At 42.8% G+C, this 13,592-nt stretch overlaps 1 protein-coding gene across 1 annotated transcript in view; it reads left to right on the plus strand.

The window, feature by feature from the left end:
• Nucleotides 1-875: 875 nt before the first annotated feature.
• The window catches only part of LOC104322627 (tyrosine 3-monooxygenase), a 36,308-nt gene continuing 23,591 nt past the window's right edge, over nt 876-13,592 (plus strand). The window contains exons 1-6 of the mRNA XM_009925913.2: nt 876-914; nt 1,361-1,552; nt 2,474-2,648; nt 6,111-6,199; nt 9,480-9,547; nt 10,754-10,804. Of these exons, the coding sequence (XP_009924215.2) occupies nt 876-914; nt 1,361-1,552; nt 2,474-2,648; nt 6,111-6,199; nt 9,480-9,547; nt 10,754-10,804 (614 nt within the window). The remainder of the gene's footprint in view (nt 915-1,360; nt 1,553-2,473; nt 2,649-6,110; nt 6,200-9,479; nt 9,548-10,753; nt 10,805-13,592) is intronic.

Below are 13,592 nucleotides of genomic sequence, written 5' to 3' on the forward strand. Positions count from 1 at the left end.
CCCTGCCCTGCCCGCGGGCGGCGCCGGGCCCGGGCTGGGCAGGGCCGGGGAGTGGGGGGGGCAGCCCTTTCCCGGCTGGCACTCACCAACCCCTGCAAAGCCCGCAATGTCCCAGGTCTGGATAGGACCGTGTTCCACAGGGTGCTGAGACCTGCCTCCTGGGCACGGTGAGCCAAAATTCACCTCGGGTTTGTATGTCTCAGGCAGGGGATAGATGGGGGAATCGAGACCTTCCCAGTGCTCTGTCTTGGGCCGAGGGGAAACGCTGCTCTGTCATGGTCTCCGGAGGACAAAATTTGGTTGCACTGTCTTTATCTCCACTGGCCTGGGACGAAGAAAGAGCAATATAGCACTAGGGTGTGTGACCCAGCCAGGTTCAGCTAAGGGACACATAAGAAATGGCTCCGTCTGCAAAGGGAGCACAGAGAGGTGGTCTTCTCTGTCGGCCTGCAAGGGAACTTTCACGGGGGTTCCAGCACACTGTAACTTGGGGTATGAAGATATGGGTGGTCACGTTTGTGGATGTCAGGTGCTGCCATGCCCTGGCAGGAGCAGAGCTGAATCCCCCCTGAGCTTGCCCTGCCAGCTGTGAGAAAGATGTGACCCTGGGCTTTTTGAGAGTCTACTTCACTGGAGATAAAATCATGACAGAAACAAATTCCAACAGAGGAACTTAGCCTGGAGGCAGCACTCAACTCTTGTAGGGCTAGGGTAGAACAGGTCAGATCCTGTAGGCAGGAACAACTCAGAAGTAGGCAATGAATTTTGACTCTGGCTCAGGTCTCTGGCACTACCACAATTGGGTCTGTGTAGAGGGCACACCACTTGGACTGGGCTAGGGTTTGGGGCAAGGGCCCCTTTGGTTCCCTGGGGGCATGGTCAATGCAGAGAAGGCCCCAGTCAGGCAAGGGAGGGTGAGGAGGAATGGAAATTTCAGACACTGTGCAGGGCAGTCCAGACTGGGACATGTAAGTGGGTCTCAGGCTAATTGCCTCTCCACAAAGGAGCCCATCTCCAGGGTTGAATGGCTTGCAGACACCTTCAAACAGAGCAGGAGGGCCATGCTTTGAAGTTACCCAGAGGAGGAGGGTTACCTTGGGCTTTTGCGCATATCCTATGCAGGCGGTTTCCCTTGATGTGTCTGGCATGGTCAACATAAATGTCCCTACACCTAAGACAGTAGCAACCAGCTTGCTTCACTGATGTCTGGCAGCTCTGATCTCACCACTCACATAGACGCACTGTATCTCCAGTCCCACCACATCCCCTGGCCATTGCTCTGGGAGAAGTACTCACATCCTCAGGCAGTTTCCACTCAACATCTGGCAATTGCAGTCGACTCCCCTGTCTCCCAATGAAGACTGACTTGGCGGGGATCTCAGGCCAAAAGGAAGAGGCCATCAAGGAGAAGGAGATGTGTGGCATAGAATCACTGAACAGGCGAGGCAGCCTGGACTCCAACAGGGAGGATGGAAGAGCCACTGTCATCCTGACCCTCACCCTCTTCAATGTGAGGAAGACTGAGCTCTCTAAGGCAGCCAAAGTCTTTGAGGTACAGACCTCACCATTCCCTTCCTCCATTGAGCCCTCTCTTCTGTCCCTATTGCCTTCACCTCTCCCACTCTGCATCTCCCCCTCTCTCACTCTTCTGCTGCTCCCTGCCTGACTTATGCCTCCACCTGCCTTCCCCTTTTCTCATTGTCCCTGGTTTGCTCCAGCTGCTCAGAGAGGTTGGCTGGCCTCTCCAGGTGAAGAAGGAGAGTGCTCTGGAGGGAGGGAGCAGCTGGACACAGTCATTTAGAAGAATCATCATTTTATGTAAGGGCTGTTTAGAGCAGATACCAATCTGTTATTTCTTTCTAGCAATCGTGGTGGCCAGCCACGACTAAACAACAGGCCAGCATTTCAAGCACTCAGATTGTGGGGGTGTTAGAAGCCAATGAATTCTCTCTGTATATTTGGCAGGAGATATAGAGAATATAAGAGCTGTAAACCATACAGGCATTATATATTCTGGGTACTTGAAGTATCCCCACCAGGTGCTCACTCTCATCTGTGAAAATGAATAACTCAAAAGAAAATATTATATTAGTTACTTATTTTTAATCATTTGCAATTATTTAATGATTATGGTATTATTATACATCAATAGATCTGCTTTCATTTTGCCAGGGTCTTAAGAGTTACCCAGCCACTCATTTGTTGTTTTTGCACAGATGAAATGCTACAGTCAACAGTATCTCATCTTTCATCTTCATCTATCTCTACCTAATTCGACAGTGTTTAATCTTTAGCTCTGCCTATATTTTAGCTCCTTCTAAACAGGGCATTATTAGACTTCATTGCTTAATATGCATTTCTTGTTAAGACCTCTTTTAGTAACCTTTAAAAGACATCATAGAAGTGTATCTAGACTTACCTGAATTTTCAGTCTTTGGAGAAGCTTCATCATATGAACATCTGGCTCTTGCAGGTGTTTGAAACTCAGATCCATCACTTTGAAACCAGACAAGCCAAAAAGCCCAAGAACTCTGCTGATCATCTTGACATTTTTGTTGAATGTGAAGTTCACAGTGCTGATGTTAGTATTCTTATCACCTCCTTAAAGAGAGTAGCAGAGGATGTGAAAACTAGCAGAGAAGACAAAGGTAAGAAACATATGCATCTGTTAGTGCTGTTTTGTTTCTTTTTGGAGTAACTTTTTTGTATTAGCCTCATAATAGTAATTTAATTAGTCCGGAAAGCAGGTGAGTATGCATTCATTTTTCGTCACTGCACGGCTGTTTTCGGACCATTCCCATTGGTGTGGAAAGGGAGGGACTTCATCATAGCCGGTGGAACTGAGGTGAGAAAAGCGTTCCAGCAAAAATGGAGATGAGAAGGATAGAGCAGAAAAACAAGAAGCTGAGGAGAAACTGGAAACTCCTCAATAACAGGAAGACTGTGGGCTGAGAGCTGTGCAGAGAACTCACCGCTCCGAGGCAAACACAGACACTTGATGGGAACACAGTGATATGGCAGAGGGTCTAAATGTTTCATTTGCTTGTAGTGTGTTGTGTTGGTTTTGTTAAAAGAAGCAGTAGCCGTCTGTTTATGGTGTCCACTGCCATCTGGATCCAGTAGTATTGTCTGTAGGTAGATTGCTCTTTCACCGAGAAGAGCTAAATGCAACCACCTTGAAGACGCTTCCAGAGTGCAAGAGGGAGAGAGGAGCAGCAGAAAGCTTGCAAGGCAGGCAGGGAGAACCAGGCAATAAGTTTTTTGTAGAGAACAGACTCACTGCCAAGTCTGGAGTAACAGAGCATCAGGCATTTTCCCAGGCACTTGAAAAGCTTGTTTGGGGGTTGTGCAGCTGCAAAGGTTGCACTTTAGGAACAGTATTTCACCTGGCAAAGTGCTGCAAGTGGCTGCTCCACTGCCTGTGCTGTATTTGAGTCACTGTCCCTACCAGTCAGCAGGATGGAAAGTGAGTTTGCCAGAGGTAGACCGGTATTTTTCCTGCTTACAGGCAGGTAGGGGATCAGTGAGTACAACAAGCTGTTAGAGACCTTTAATGCAAACCTGAGGATGCCAGAGGTGCCCCTGATAAATGAGAAGGCTGAGGGTCCAGCTCACAGGCTGGGTTCTCTGAATACAGAATTGCCATGAGGTTTCCTGCCCTTGACAAGGCCAGGCAGAAATCCCCAGGGCCCTTTTAGCTAATACAGTCCTGTTTGGACACCTTTGGGTGTTGCTTGAAATTCACCTTCAGGCTAGTGATGACAGTCAGTCCATGCCAAGCTGTTCTCAGGGACTGTGAGGATATCAAAAAGGTATCATTGTCATCAGGGAAACTGGAGAGCCAAAGAGGATTTTGGAGCTTCATTTTCTTTAGGATTTCCTTGGGAGTTGAGAGATTTGTGCTCAGAAGTAGCAGTTAGTTTCATGTGTGCTGGGACTGGGATCTACAATAAAAACAAGGGATTGTTAAAAGAGGGTGTGTTTATGGTTAAACCAGAGGAATGTTAGGGATATAATTTTCTCCACATTTTCCTTTTCCTTATGGTTTTGAACAGCAATCATTAAAGTCATCAGGCTTATTTTGCATATAATGTTGCTAGAATTAATATACTTGGCATGCAAATGACCAGAGTCTTTCTGTTTCTAAGTTACCTCAGACTTACACACAGCACTCCTTAGTTTGTAAAGAGTCTTTTCTGGGTGTTTCAGACCCCAGAATTCAGTAGTGCTCTAAGCTCATTTGATTGCAAGATGAAAGGCTCAGAGAATTGGTATTTGTGGCCCACAGAGATGCCCTAGGTGTGGGCACCAGCAAGAACTGGGGATTTGAAGGTTTTGGCCTTAAAGCTCATGTTTTGGTCCTATTGAGGTGAATTCAGGAGTGCTAAAGTGTCAGAGGACTTTCAGCTCAGCTAGCCGCTAGGTCTAAGATTGGCTAGTGGTCCATTTTACTGGTATATCTTATTGAAAGTGGTGGTGCATCTTATTGAAAGAGGCTAGCTGCAGCTTCACGTTCTAGCAGGGTTTGCAGATGCCTGTGAAATCATATTGATAACTGGGAGGTATCTAAGTTGTATAAACATACTTACTGGTCAGCAGTTATTTTACTGGGAAGATGCAAATATGTACGTTCTGGCTACCCCCATCACCTGAGGCTCCAGCTCCTGGATTAATCTATTTTTTTCCCACATGAACTTTTTATTCTTTTCTTCAGAGTTTTTTGGTGAGCCAGACAAGCCTTGCCAGGCAGTCTGCTGAAGGACAGTGATGACACAAGGCCATGCCCATAGTGGCTTTAACTCAAATTAATTTGGTACTCAGTTGAGAAAAGCAGTGCTTATCTCTGCTTCCATGAAGCAGAGACAGATGCAGCTAAACCGGCATCTGTCAGCACTATCCTGTTTTATTGGCTGCATCCATTTCTGTGACCAGGCTAAGAGTTCTGCCATGGTCCTTCCTCCCCTCTCCTTTAGCCTGCCTACCCTCTCCCAGGACTCAGTAAGGGATAGGCAAGACGTGTATGGGGACACACATTGGAGGACTTATGGTCAGGTACAGGTTTTGAGGTGGTACGGCCATGGATGGCAGGACAGGCATCTTGCATGCAGAATCATTGGTACAGCCAAAGACAAAGGCTCAGCAAAAAAAAATTCTGGGGTGATGTAAAACATCTGTCAGACTAGTATTTGCTCCTTCTTATAGCAGAATTGGCCATAACTGCATGAAAGAACTGGAATTTCCCAACATCAGTGTGTATTTGTACAATACAAGCCTTGTACCTTTGTGAACTGGCTGTGCCTGGATATAATATAATTGGGCTAAATCTAAATTTGCCATGCAGTGCAGAGATGCCTCGTCTCTTGTCAAGCATGAGATTAAGGTGACCCCAAACAGACCTCTTCTGACCTGTAACACAGTAAGTCTGATCACAGCATCAGTCTGACCTCAGAAAGCAGCATCAACTTTGTCTTTTTTCAGTAGTTTTTTAATTCATTGGTTATAATTAAAATGAGCACACTTTATTTTTATTTTAGTTACCAGAAAAGATCCCCTCTTCAGGGGAAGGAAACTGTTTGGAAATTCTGCTAATGCTAGAATAATTTTGCTGGGGGGAAAAAAAAAAAAAAAAAAAAAAGAGCCGGAAGGAAGAACTTGAAGTCAAGATACTTCTTGGCCTGTTTTGTTTCTAGAAATGACAAGTTTTCCTTTTAAAATGTTTTCACTTTTACAGGTGTGAAAATTTAAGACTACTTTTTAGACATGATCAAGATACTTTCTTAAATCCAAAATGTACAAATAAATTTGTTGTGCTGTGTCAGACTGAACATCTCTTTTGCCCTAAAAGGAAATTATTTTGCCTTTAAAAATTGTTTCTACTAATTAAAACTGAGATATTATCATTGCAAGTTAGTTTCAGATCATTTTTCATCCAGTCTGCCAGTTTGGTTGGCAAACAAATTCAGCTACTGACATATGGTGACACGTAGATATGAATATGCTTAAATATTGATGAAAAGAAAGTTTGTAATCTTCAGCACAACTTATATTTTCTGTGTCTCTTAAAAATTATTTGATCCTTTCTCGTTTAACTCTTGCTGCTTTCCCTCCAGTGCCCTGGTTCCCCAGAAAAATCCAAGATCTGGACAAGTGTCACCATCTGATCACTAAGAGTGATCCCAGTTTGGACCATGCACACCCTGTAAGTTTGATGTCACTGTTATTTCATTTTTAAAAAAGAAACTTTCTGTAGGGAAATTTTTGAAGGAAAATTTCAGGAGTAAAGAAATACTCATGAAAGGACAGAAAAAAGGAAGGATCAGATAAAGGCTGATCTTCAGTGGAATTAGGGAGTATAGAATGAATAACTTAATAATGAGAAAAGCTTATGGGTCCTGATTCATCAAGGTACATATGATTAACATCAGACACATGCTGAAGTAATTTCTATTCAACATATTCTTTAGCAAGAGTTTACATTTCATTGTTTAGTTTAAAAAACCCTCCTGTTTATTATTTCACCCCGATATATTTGAAGTATATCCATTTTGTACTAGCCAGTCCACATAACAGTCAGGCTCCCCAGCCTTTGGTGTTTTCTATGTTTTGACCTTTCAGATACTCCATACTGCATTTTTAATTTTGCACATGCCAGGAATCTCATTCAAGTGCAGATGTACAGAGGATGGTAACGAGGACAAGCGGCAAAGAGCTAGTCACTAATAAATACCAGATCCTCAGATCCCACAGAGGGGAGTATTATGCTTAAACTTGCAAAAATCGTCTAGACAGAAAATAAGATAAACACATGACAGCACTGATTAATGGATATAATACCCGAACTGAGATTTAAATGTGACTGGAGAACCTCAAAAGGTCTAGTGATTTCAGTTGAGGTAAGCATCTAAAGTTTAAATAGAAAGCAAGTTGGAAAGATTATAGTCCTAATTTACATCTGACTTCACACAAGGTCTTTGGAGCCAGGATTTTGGCAGTATTTATTGATACTACTCTGCAAAATATTGTTAGAATGTTTGTGACGGGCTTTCCCTTAGATTCAGGCAGTAGGTTTTGGTTACAAGTGGGCCACAAAAAGGGCATTACTCATAAGAATTTTGTATGTGTACTCTTAGCCTTGCCATAAGCAGAAACTCTAAGACAAGGAAGAGGAAAAATGCACTGTAGAGTCCTGCACTAGTAATGATAATAGTAAGGCAAAGTACTGGGAACAAACAAACAAACCCTCGTTTCTCATCAAAGTTTTCCAGCTTTAGTACAGATGAGATACGAGTTAGGTACAGACAACTAAGGGACTCCAAAGGGCCATCTGCTGGTTGACAAGGTAGGTCGCAGGACTGGTGTGGGATGTTCTGCCAAACATCACAGAGAAGTGATGCACGAAAAGGAAGAAAAACCTACAGACTTTGCACTGAAAAATGCGAGGAAGATTTAGATGGATGTCAACAGAATCTACAAGATTTTGTCATTCCCTTTTCTAAATGTCTGAATTCTATTTAGACCCTTTTATTAACCTACATGATGTTAATGTTGTTAGCTATGTACAGTTCTGTGGTACAAAAAAACTTTCCAAGTCATTCTTCTATTTTTGAGAATCATTTATTAAACTGTAATGCTCTAGGAGAGCTTAAAATTCTCCTTAACCAGGACATCTTTCATTCTTCCTCACATCTTTCTGATAGAAACAATCCAAGTTATTTGTCATTTTCTTGATGGACTAAACCACGACACCTGAGCTAGCTCTGAGGCTGTTTCTCATGAGATAAATGAATGAATGTTGGGAATTCTTTGAATTGGACTAAGTTCCCCTCCTACTTTGCCAAATAGGAGATATGAGCACTGAAGAGGATGAGAGAAAGGGCCAATGGTGCAGAGTTACTGAAGTTTTGAGTGGGGATAAATCTACGCTGCAGAATGCAGTGTGATGTAGAAATACCTAAACTAGCTTGAAACAAGTTAGCTCAGGCACTGAAAATCATTTGTCTGTGGCAGGAGGAAGCACAATGTGGGCTCATTTTCCATGCCGCTAAGCACGGCTCAAAAACGGACAAGTTGGAGGAAAGTACCAGCAGAGATTTTGCATATACGTTTACTGCCAAACAGGCAATTTGGGCTGGCCACCTCAACAGCTTCGCTTTATTCCTTACTGTGTCGTTAACGGGCAGAAAAGCAAACTGGTGACAGTGTGACAGCAGTCTCTGGGGCACCCAGCTGCTGGCTGTAGCGCTCCCCCAGGGAGGGTCCTGCTGCTCAGGGGGTGGGTGCGGAGCCCTGGGAACAGCAGGGACAAAGCTGAGGGGTCCCAGCATCAACGCTGGTCTGGCCTGATGGCTTTTCCATGTGTTTTGCATGGACTCGTTATAGCTACTGACAAACAAGGGTGGCATCTGAATGAACATATTATCTGTAACACATGACAAAAATAAACATGCTCTTGGGATCCAGTTCTTTCCTCAGATTCATGCACACAATGCTCATTAACAGCAGTATTACTGGTATTATTGCTACACTTGAAAATTATGTGAATAAACCTAAGGGAGAAATTTGGCTTGTAGTATGCAAAGTGGTTCCAGTAAATTCTGAATATTTTAGAATAATAAATATTTGTACAGTGATGCTGATCAACGCTGCTTTATGAGTTGTATTAGTAACAGTGCCAGATTTCAGATTTTATTCCTATTATGAATGATGTAAAATTCAAAGGAATTTGATTCCACATCTCTATTCATACTAAATAGCTGGAGAAGCCTGCCTGAAGCTCAACTTCTAGTAAACACCGAGGGGGCAAAAAGAAAACTCTGGTATTTAATAAGTAAACTGCCCCTTTAAACATATACCACTGAATGTGTCTTTAGCATAATATGGTAATAAATGGGCGAAGGGGGTTGAGCTGAAAGCCTGCACTTTCTACAGATTCAGCAGCAGCTTTAAAGATTTCTAGCCAGTGAGGACCCTTTTTTCGCCCAAAATGTTTTGCAGGGTATGGTGCAGGCGCAGTGTACTTTTTCTGGCGAGGTGGTACTAGGCTTGGTATCATCACGTCCATCGCAGCCCATATTGCAACCTTCATGTTTAGAGCAGCAAAGAAATGATTGAGAGATTCAGCTCTTCCCCAGCAGAAGTGACACCCCTATTTCAGTTCCATTTTTTATGTGATTTGCATTTAAATTTGCCTGTAAGTGTAACGGTTTGTGCTGTAGTGTTTATGAACAACTCCAAAACCTTCCCACCAAGCCATGTTACTTTTCTTCCTGGTCACAGGCCCCAAATTTCCATCAAAATGTCAGGGATGTAACTGACTGCAGACTTTGGCTTACACTGTTCATAAGGCTCAAGATTCATTGCCTCAGAGAAAAAAAAAACCTATTTGAGGCCAAGGTTTTCTGAATGCTTCTGTTAGCAAATTTACTTAGGCCCACAAATCTCTTAAAGTAAAACTTTTTTCCAATTATTTTCTAACTCAGGGACACGCTGACCTGGAGTATAACAAACGGAGGGCATTCTTTGCTGACCTTGCCTTTAATTACAGAGCGTAAGTACAAGGCTGCTGAAGAGAGACTTCAGTGGTCCACATGTACTTTCAGACATCTTCATGTGCAAGAAATACCAGAGACTTAGCCCCTTTGATACAATGACAAAAGATTATCTTTTAGAAAACAGAATTCAGCCACAGAAGCTTTCACTCCAGATGGAATAGACTTTTCCCACAACACAGCAAATATACCTTAGGATAAAAATCTTAGAGTTGCATTCACATCTCCTTCAGTGCTGTATTTTGTCTTAGCAGAGGTGGTTTCTCAATATGACTCTTTCATTTCAATTTTGCAGTTCTTTTTAGGACTAGCTCCTGAGCTGAGGCTAATCTTTTTCAAGGAACTATAAGGAATAATGTTTAGGAACACATTTTTGACAAAGAAAAGCAATTTACTGTTTTTGTTATTTGTTTGACAAAATGTCTCTAGCCGTGTCCATTAGCTACGTAAAAACCTAAAAACCTTTCACGTCTTGTGTGGGTGATGGAAAATCTTTCTGCCTTTATGTGTAAAACTTCCCCAGAATCACACTGCTGTCTGACAGAGTCAATCAGATATATAGGTAGGACTGGTTGTGGCTTATCAGCCTTATGGTGTTCAAGAACTGGTGAAATCTCCCAGGTCTTGAGAGACATCTATTTGGGTACAGTTCTCTCACCGCCACCATATATCACAGCTAGCGCAGCCCAAAACAGCACAAAAGCACGCGCTGAACTGACTCGGAGCTACTGAAGAAGCAACAGTGAGGAAGAGGAGAGATGACCGCCCGTCAGAGAAGTTAGCGAGAACCACGCAGTGTGTGCCAGGGCAGGTCCCTGCTGACGGGTTTGTGAATACTTCTCTGCCACGGTACTGTGCCCATCACAGCCTCCAGGGATGGACCCTCCGGGCACACACGGCGCTTTCCTCGCTAGATTGCCTTCAGCTGAGGTAAGGGTAGGCCTGAAGGCTAATTTTTATTTCTGTAAAGCAGAACATGGCTTCCTTTCTTACCATATCCCTCTCTTTTCTCCCCACACTGGAACAGAGGAGAAAATGCACACTATAGAGCCTACCAAGACAAAGAAGTTGTTAATGATGTACTGCTTTGCTGTTTCTGTCTTCATTACAGCAAATATTGATGGTGCAGGCAAAGAAAATAATACTTGGAAACTGAACCTGAAACCTGCTTTAGACACACGCATTATTTCCTCTTTTCGTTACAGAGGAGACCCTCTGCCTTGTGTCGAGTACACAGCGCAGGAGATTGCGACTTGGTGAGTCTGTTACTTCCACGCTGACTCCTGGGCCATTCCACTGCAGTTCCAGGAAAGACTGGCAATGTGAGACAGTTACAACATTTTACAATCACATTTATCCATCTCAAATTTTACTCCTTGGTTAAGAGTCACCTTTTGGTCATTTGTTTTGCAGAAAGCCATTCTCAGGGCTGGTCTTACCTATTCACTTTCTAGAGTAAAATGCATTTTCCTGACCACCTTCCTGCCTGCCAATCTCGTCAAGATAGCAGAAGCCAGAAAACACCCAGAGCCTATAGTATAACTTCTTCTAACTGACCTCTAATTAACCACAGCTATGGTGGTGACAGAAATATCACCTCTCCAAATCTGTTAGCAGGAGAAGATGCCCACTTGCAGGATGTGGTTAATTCAATGTTTATAGGACAGACCAGCCTTGCTTGTCCTCCTGCAAGTGTTCGTTGTTGTTAACATGAATAGGTATCATTCTCTGAAACTGAGGGTAAAGGAAATTTTGGAGCGCCCTTCCATGATACGTTATTTACACTGTAAAAAGGCCTTTGATGTCATATGAAATGACAGCAAGTTACTTTTACGCGGGTGCAGCATTTCTTCACTGGGGCTTTGTTTCTCCTGAAGATTTGCCACTCAAAAAAACCCCCACCAACCAACCAAAATTAATTCAATTCAAAGTATGTTTGCAGACTTTATGGTGAAGTATGTGGCAGATTTGAAAGAAAGAAGAATTCTTATTTCATATACCTCTGTTTCTACTCTCTTCCACTAACTTTAACAAATCTCAGTAAGCACCAATAAGTACACATTTTTATGATAATACAAACATAAATATGTCCAAATGTCCCAACTAAGAGCAGAGCCTCAGTATTGTGCAAGGTGCCACATGTGCACATAATAAGAGAGAGTCTTTGTTCAGAAAAGTTTGTAATTTAAATGGAAAGAGCCTAAAGGTGGGAAAAAGGAAGAATGGTGACCACATTTTATAACTGTGGAACTGAAAAAGCTAGAGCTTAAGTGATTTGCCCAAAATTATACACAAAGTTTATGTCAATGCCAGGAATTAAATCCATACACTAGATGTCTCATGCCAGAACCTCAACCACAGGGCCATCCCATCTTTTTCAGTGATTGTTTTATTTTAAATAAAATCCGCTGTGCCACAGAAAGCTTGAGGGGTGTTGCCCACAATCACATAGAAACCTTGCATCCAACTCATCCAGGCGGTCACATTTTTATTAAGCTCAAATAGGTTTTTATATCATCTTTCAATTGTCAAAGATTGATGGTCGGTGTCACGCTCATGATTGCTACCACCAGCCAACAATCTTGGCATGGGATGGTGTGTGGGAATGTCATATTTAAGAAAATTTAATTTTGTGTTCTTTCCTGTTTTTCTCTTTTGTTGCCAACCTCCGTCATTCCAGCCCTTCTCCACCTAGAATTAGTCCCACTGTGGTAACGGAATAGACCTTTAAAGAAGTATCTGCCCATTTCCCCAAACAGCCAGCCCCAGCAACCCAGGTTGTCTTGTTATGTAAAGCTGTTTCCAAAATTAGACTTCCCAATGGTTATCATGGCCCCCTGGGGTTGTGCCCTGAGGTCAGCTGCATTACAGAACAACTTAATTGAGCACTGTGCAATTGAACGGGAAATTTTTAGCACAGACTAAATTCCCTTGGTGTTCACTCTGAAGAGTTGTTGGATGCCTTCAGTTTGTAGCAACATGATTATAAAAATGAAAACTAATCAAGTGAAGAAATATGACTTTCAGAAAACAGAGGGTACAGATGATCTGAGTTTCTGTTTTCAGGCAGGCTTCTTGGAAGGCCCTGAAACTAAATAGTCACGAAAGATATCTTCTGGGTAAAAGCTCTACAAGAAAAAGGGAGAATCTAGGAAAAAATTATGGGGATGCACCTGTCACATCTTCATAATAAAGCTGAGTAGTGCCACTTTCTTCTAAAAGAATATGGACATTTATGTAAAATAAGGTCATTCCCTTAAAAGTCTTTCAAGTGGCTGGCTCCATCCTTCGTTATGAGGCTCTTTTCTAGAGTATTTCATAGACCGCGCTTTCAGCAGTTTCTCTTTCCATGTCCAGACTGAAGCACCATCAAGTAGCAGCTTAATGCTCCTTTGAGTGATAGCACCCCCATACGGTGAGGCATTACACCTATTTGAGACACTACGTTAGGGCAAACAAAATTGTTGTTTGGAAATATCTGCTACTCTGTTGACTTTGGAGGGAATTTAGATGATAGCCTTCGAGGTACTTAGAGAGGAGGGACACTTAGGTTTCGATAATTCATCACTAGTCTCTGAAAGTGCTTGTGTTTCTGTGGTAGTCAATGTTTAGACACACAGTAGAATGATACTTTGATAAAAGAGGCCATATGTGCAGAAGTGTAAATAAGCCTCCTCTCTCTAGACTCCAGTCTGGGGATGAACTGTGTACTGGTTCAGATGCTGTGCAATCCCACTGAAGTCAGTAGTATTCTATGGGGAAATAAGCCAGGGCAACACTTGAACTCTAGTCCTCCTCATTTTTTCCTAATTCTTCTATGGAAATGGCCCAGTCTCCTGCGGCTTTTGCAATAGTGACAGCAGCCACTGTTTCCCTCTGTTCTTTTAATTTTATTTTTTTTTTCCTCCTAAGGTTTTTCTCCCCCCCTTCATGCTGGCTCATTACTCCCACACTGTGTAAGACATTCGTACAAATGAAGAGAGCCATTACCAGGGACTGGCTATCACCTCCATAGCAACAATAGCGTCACAAAAAAAATACAAT

This window comes from Haliaeetus albicilla, chromosome 19, assembly GCF_947461875.1.
Source record: "Haliaeetus albicilla chromosome 19, bHalAlb1.1, whole genome shotgun sequence".
Classification (NCBI taxonomy): domain Eukaryota; kingdom Metazoa; phylum Chordata; class Aves; order Accipitriformes; family Accipitridae; genus Haliaeetus; species Haliaeetus albicilla.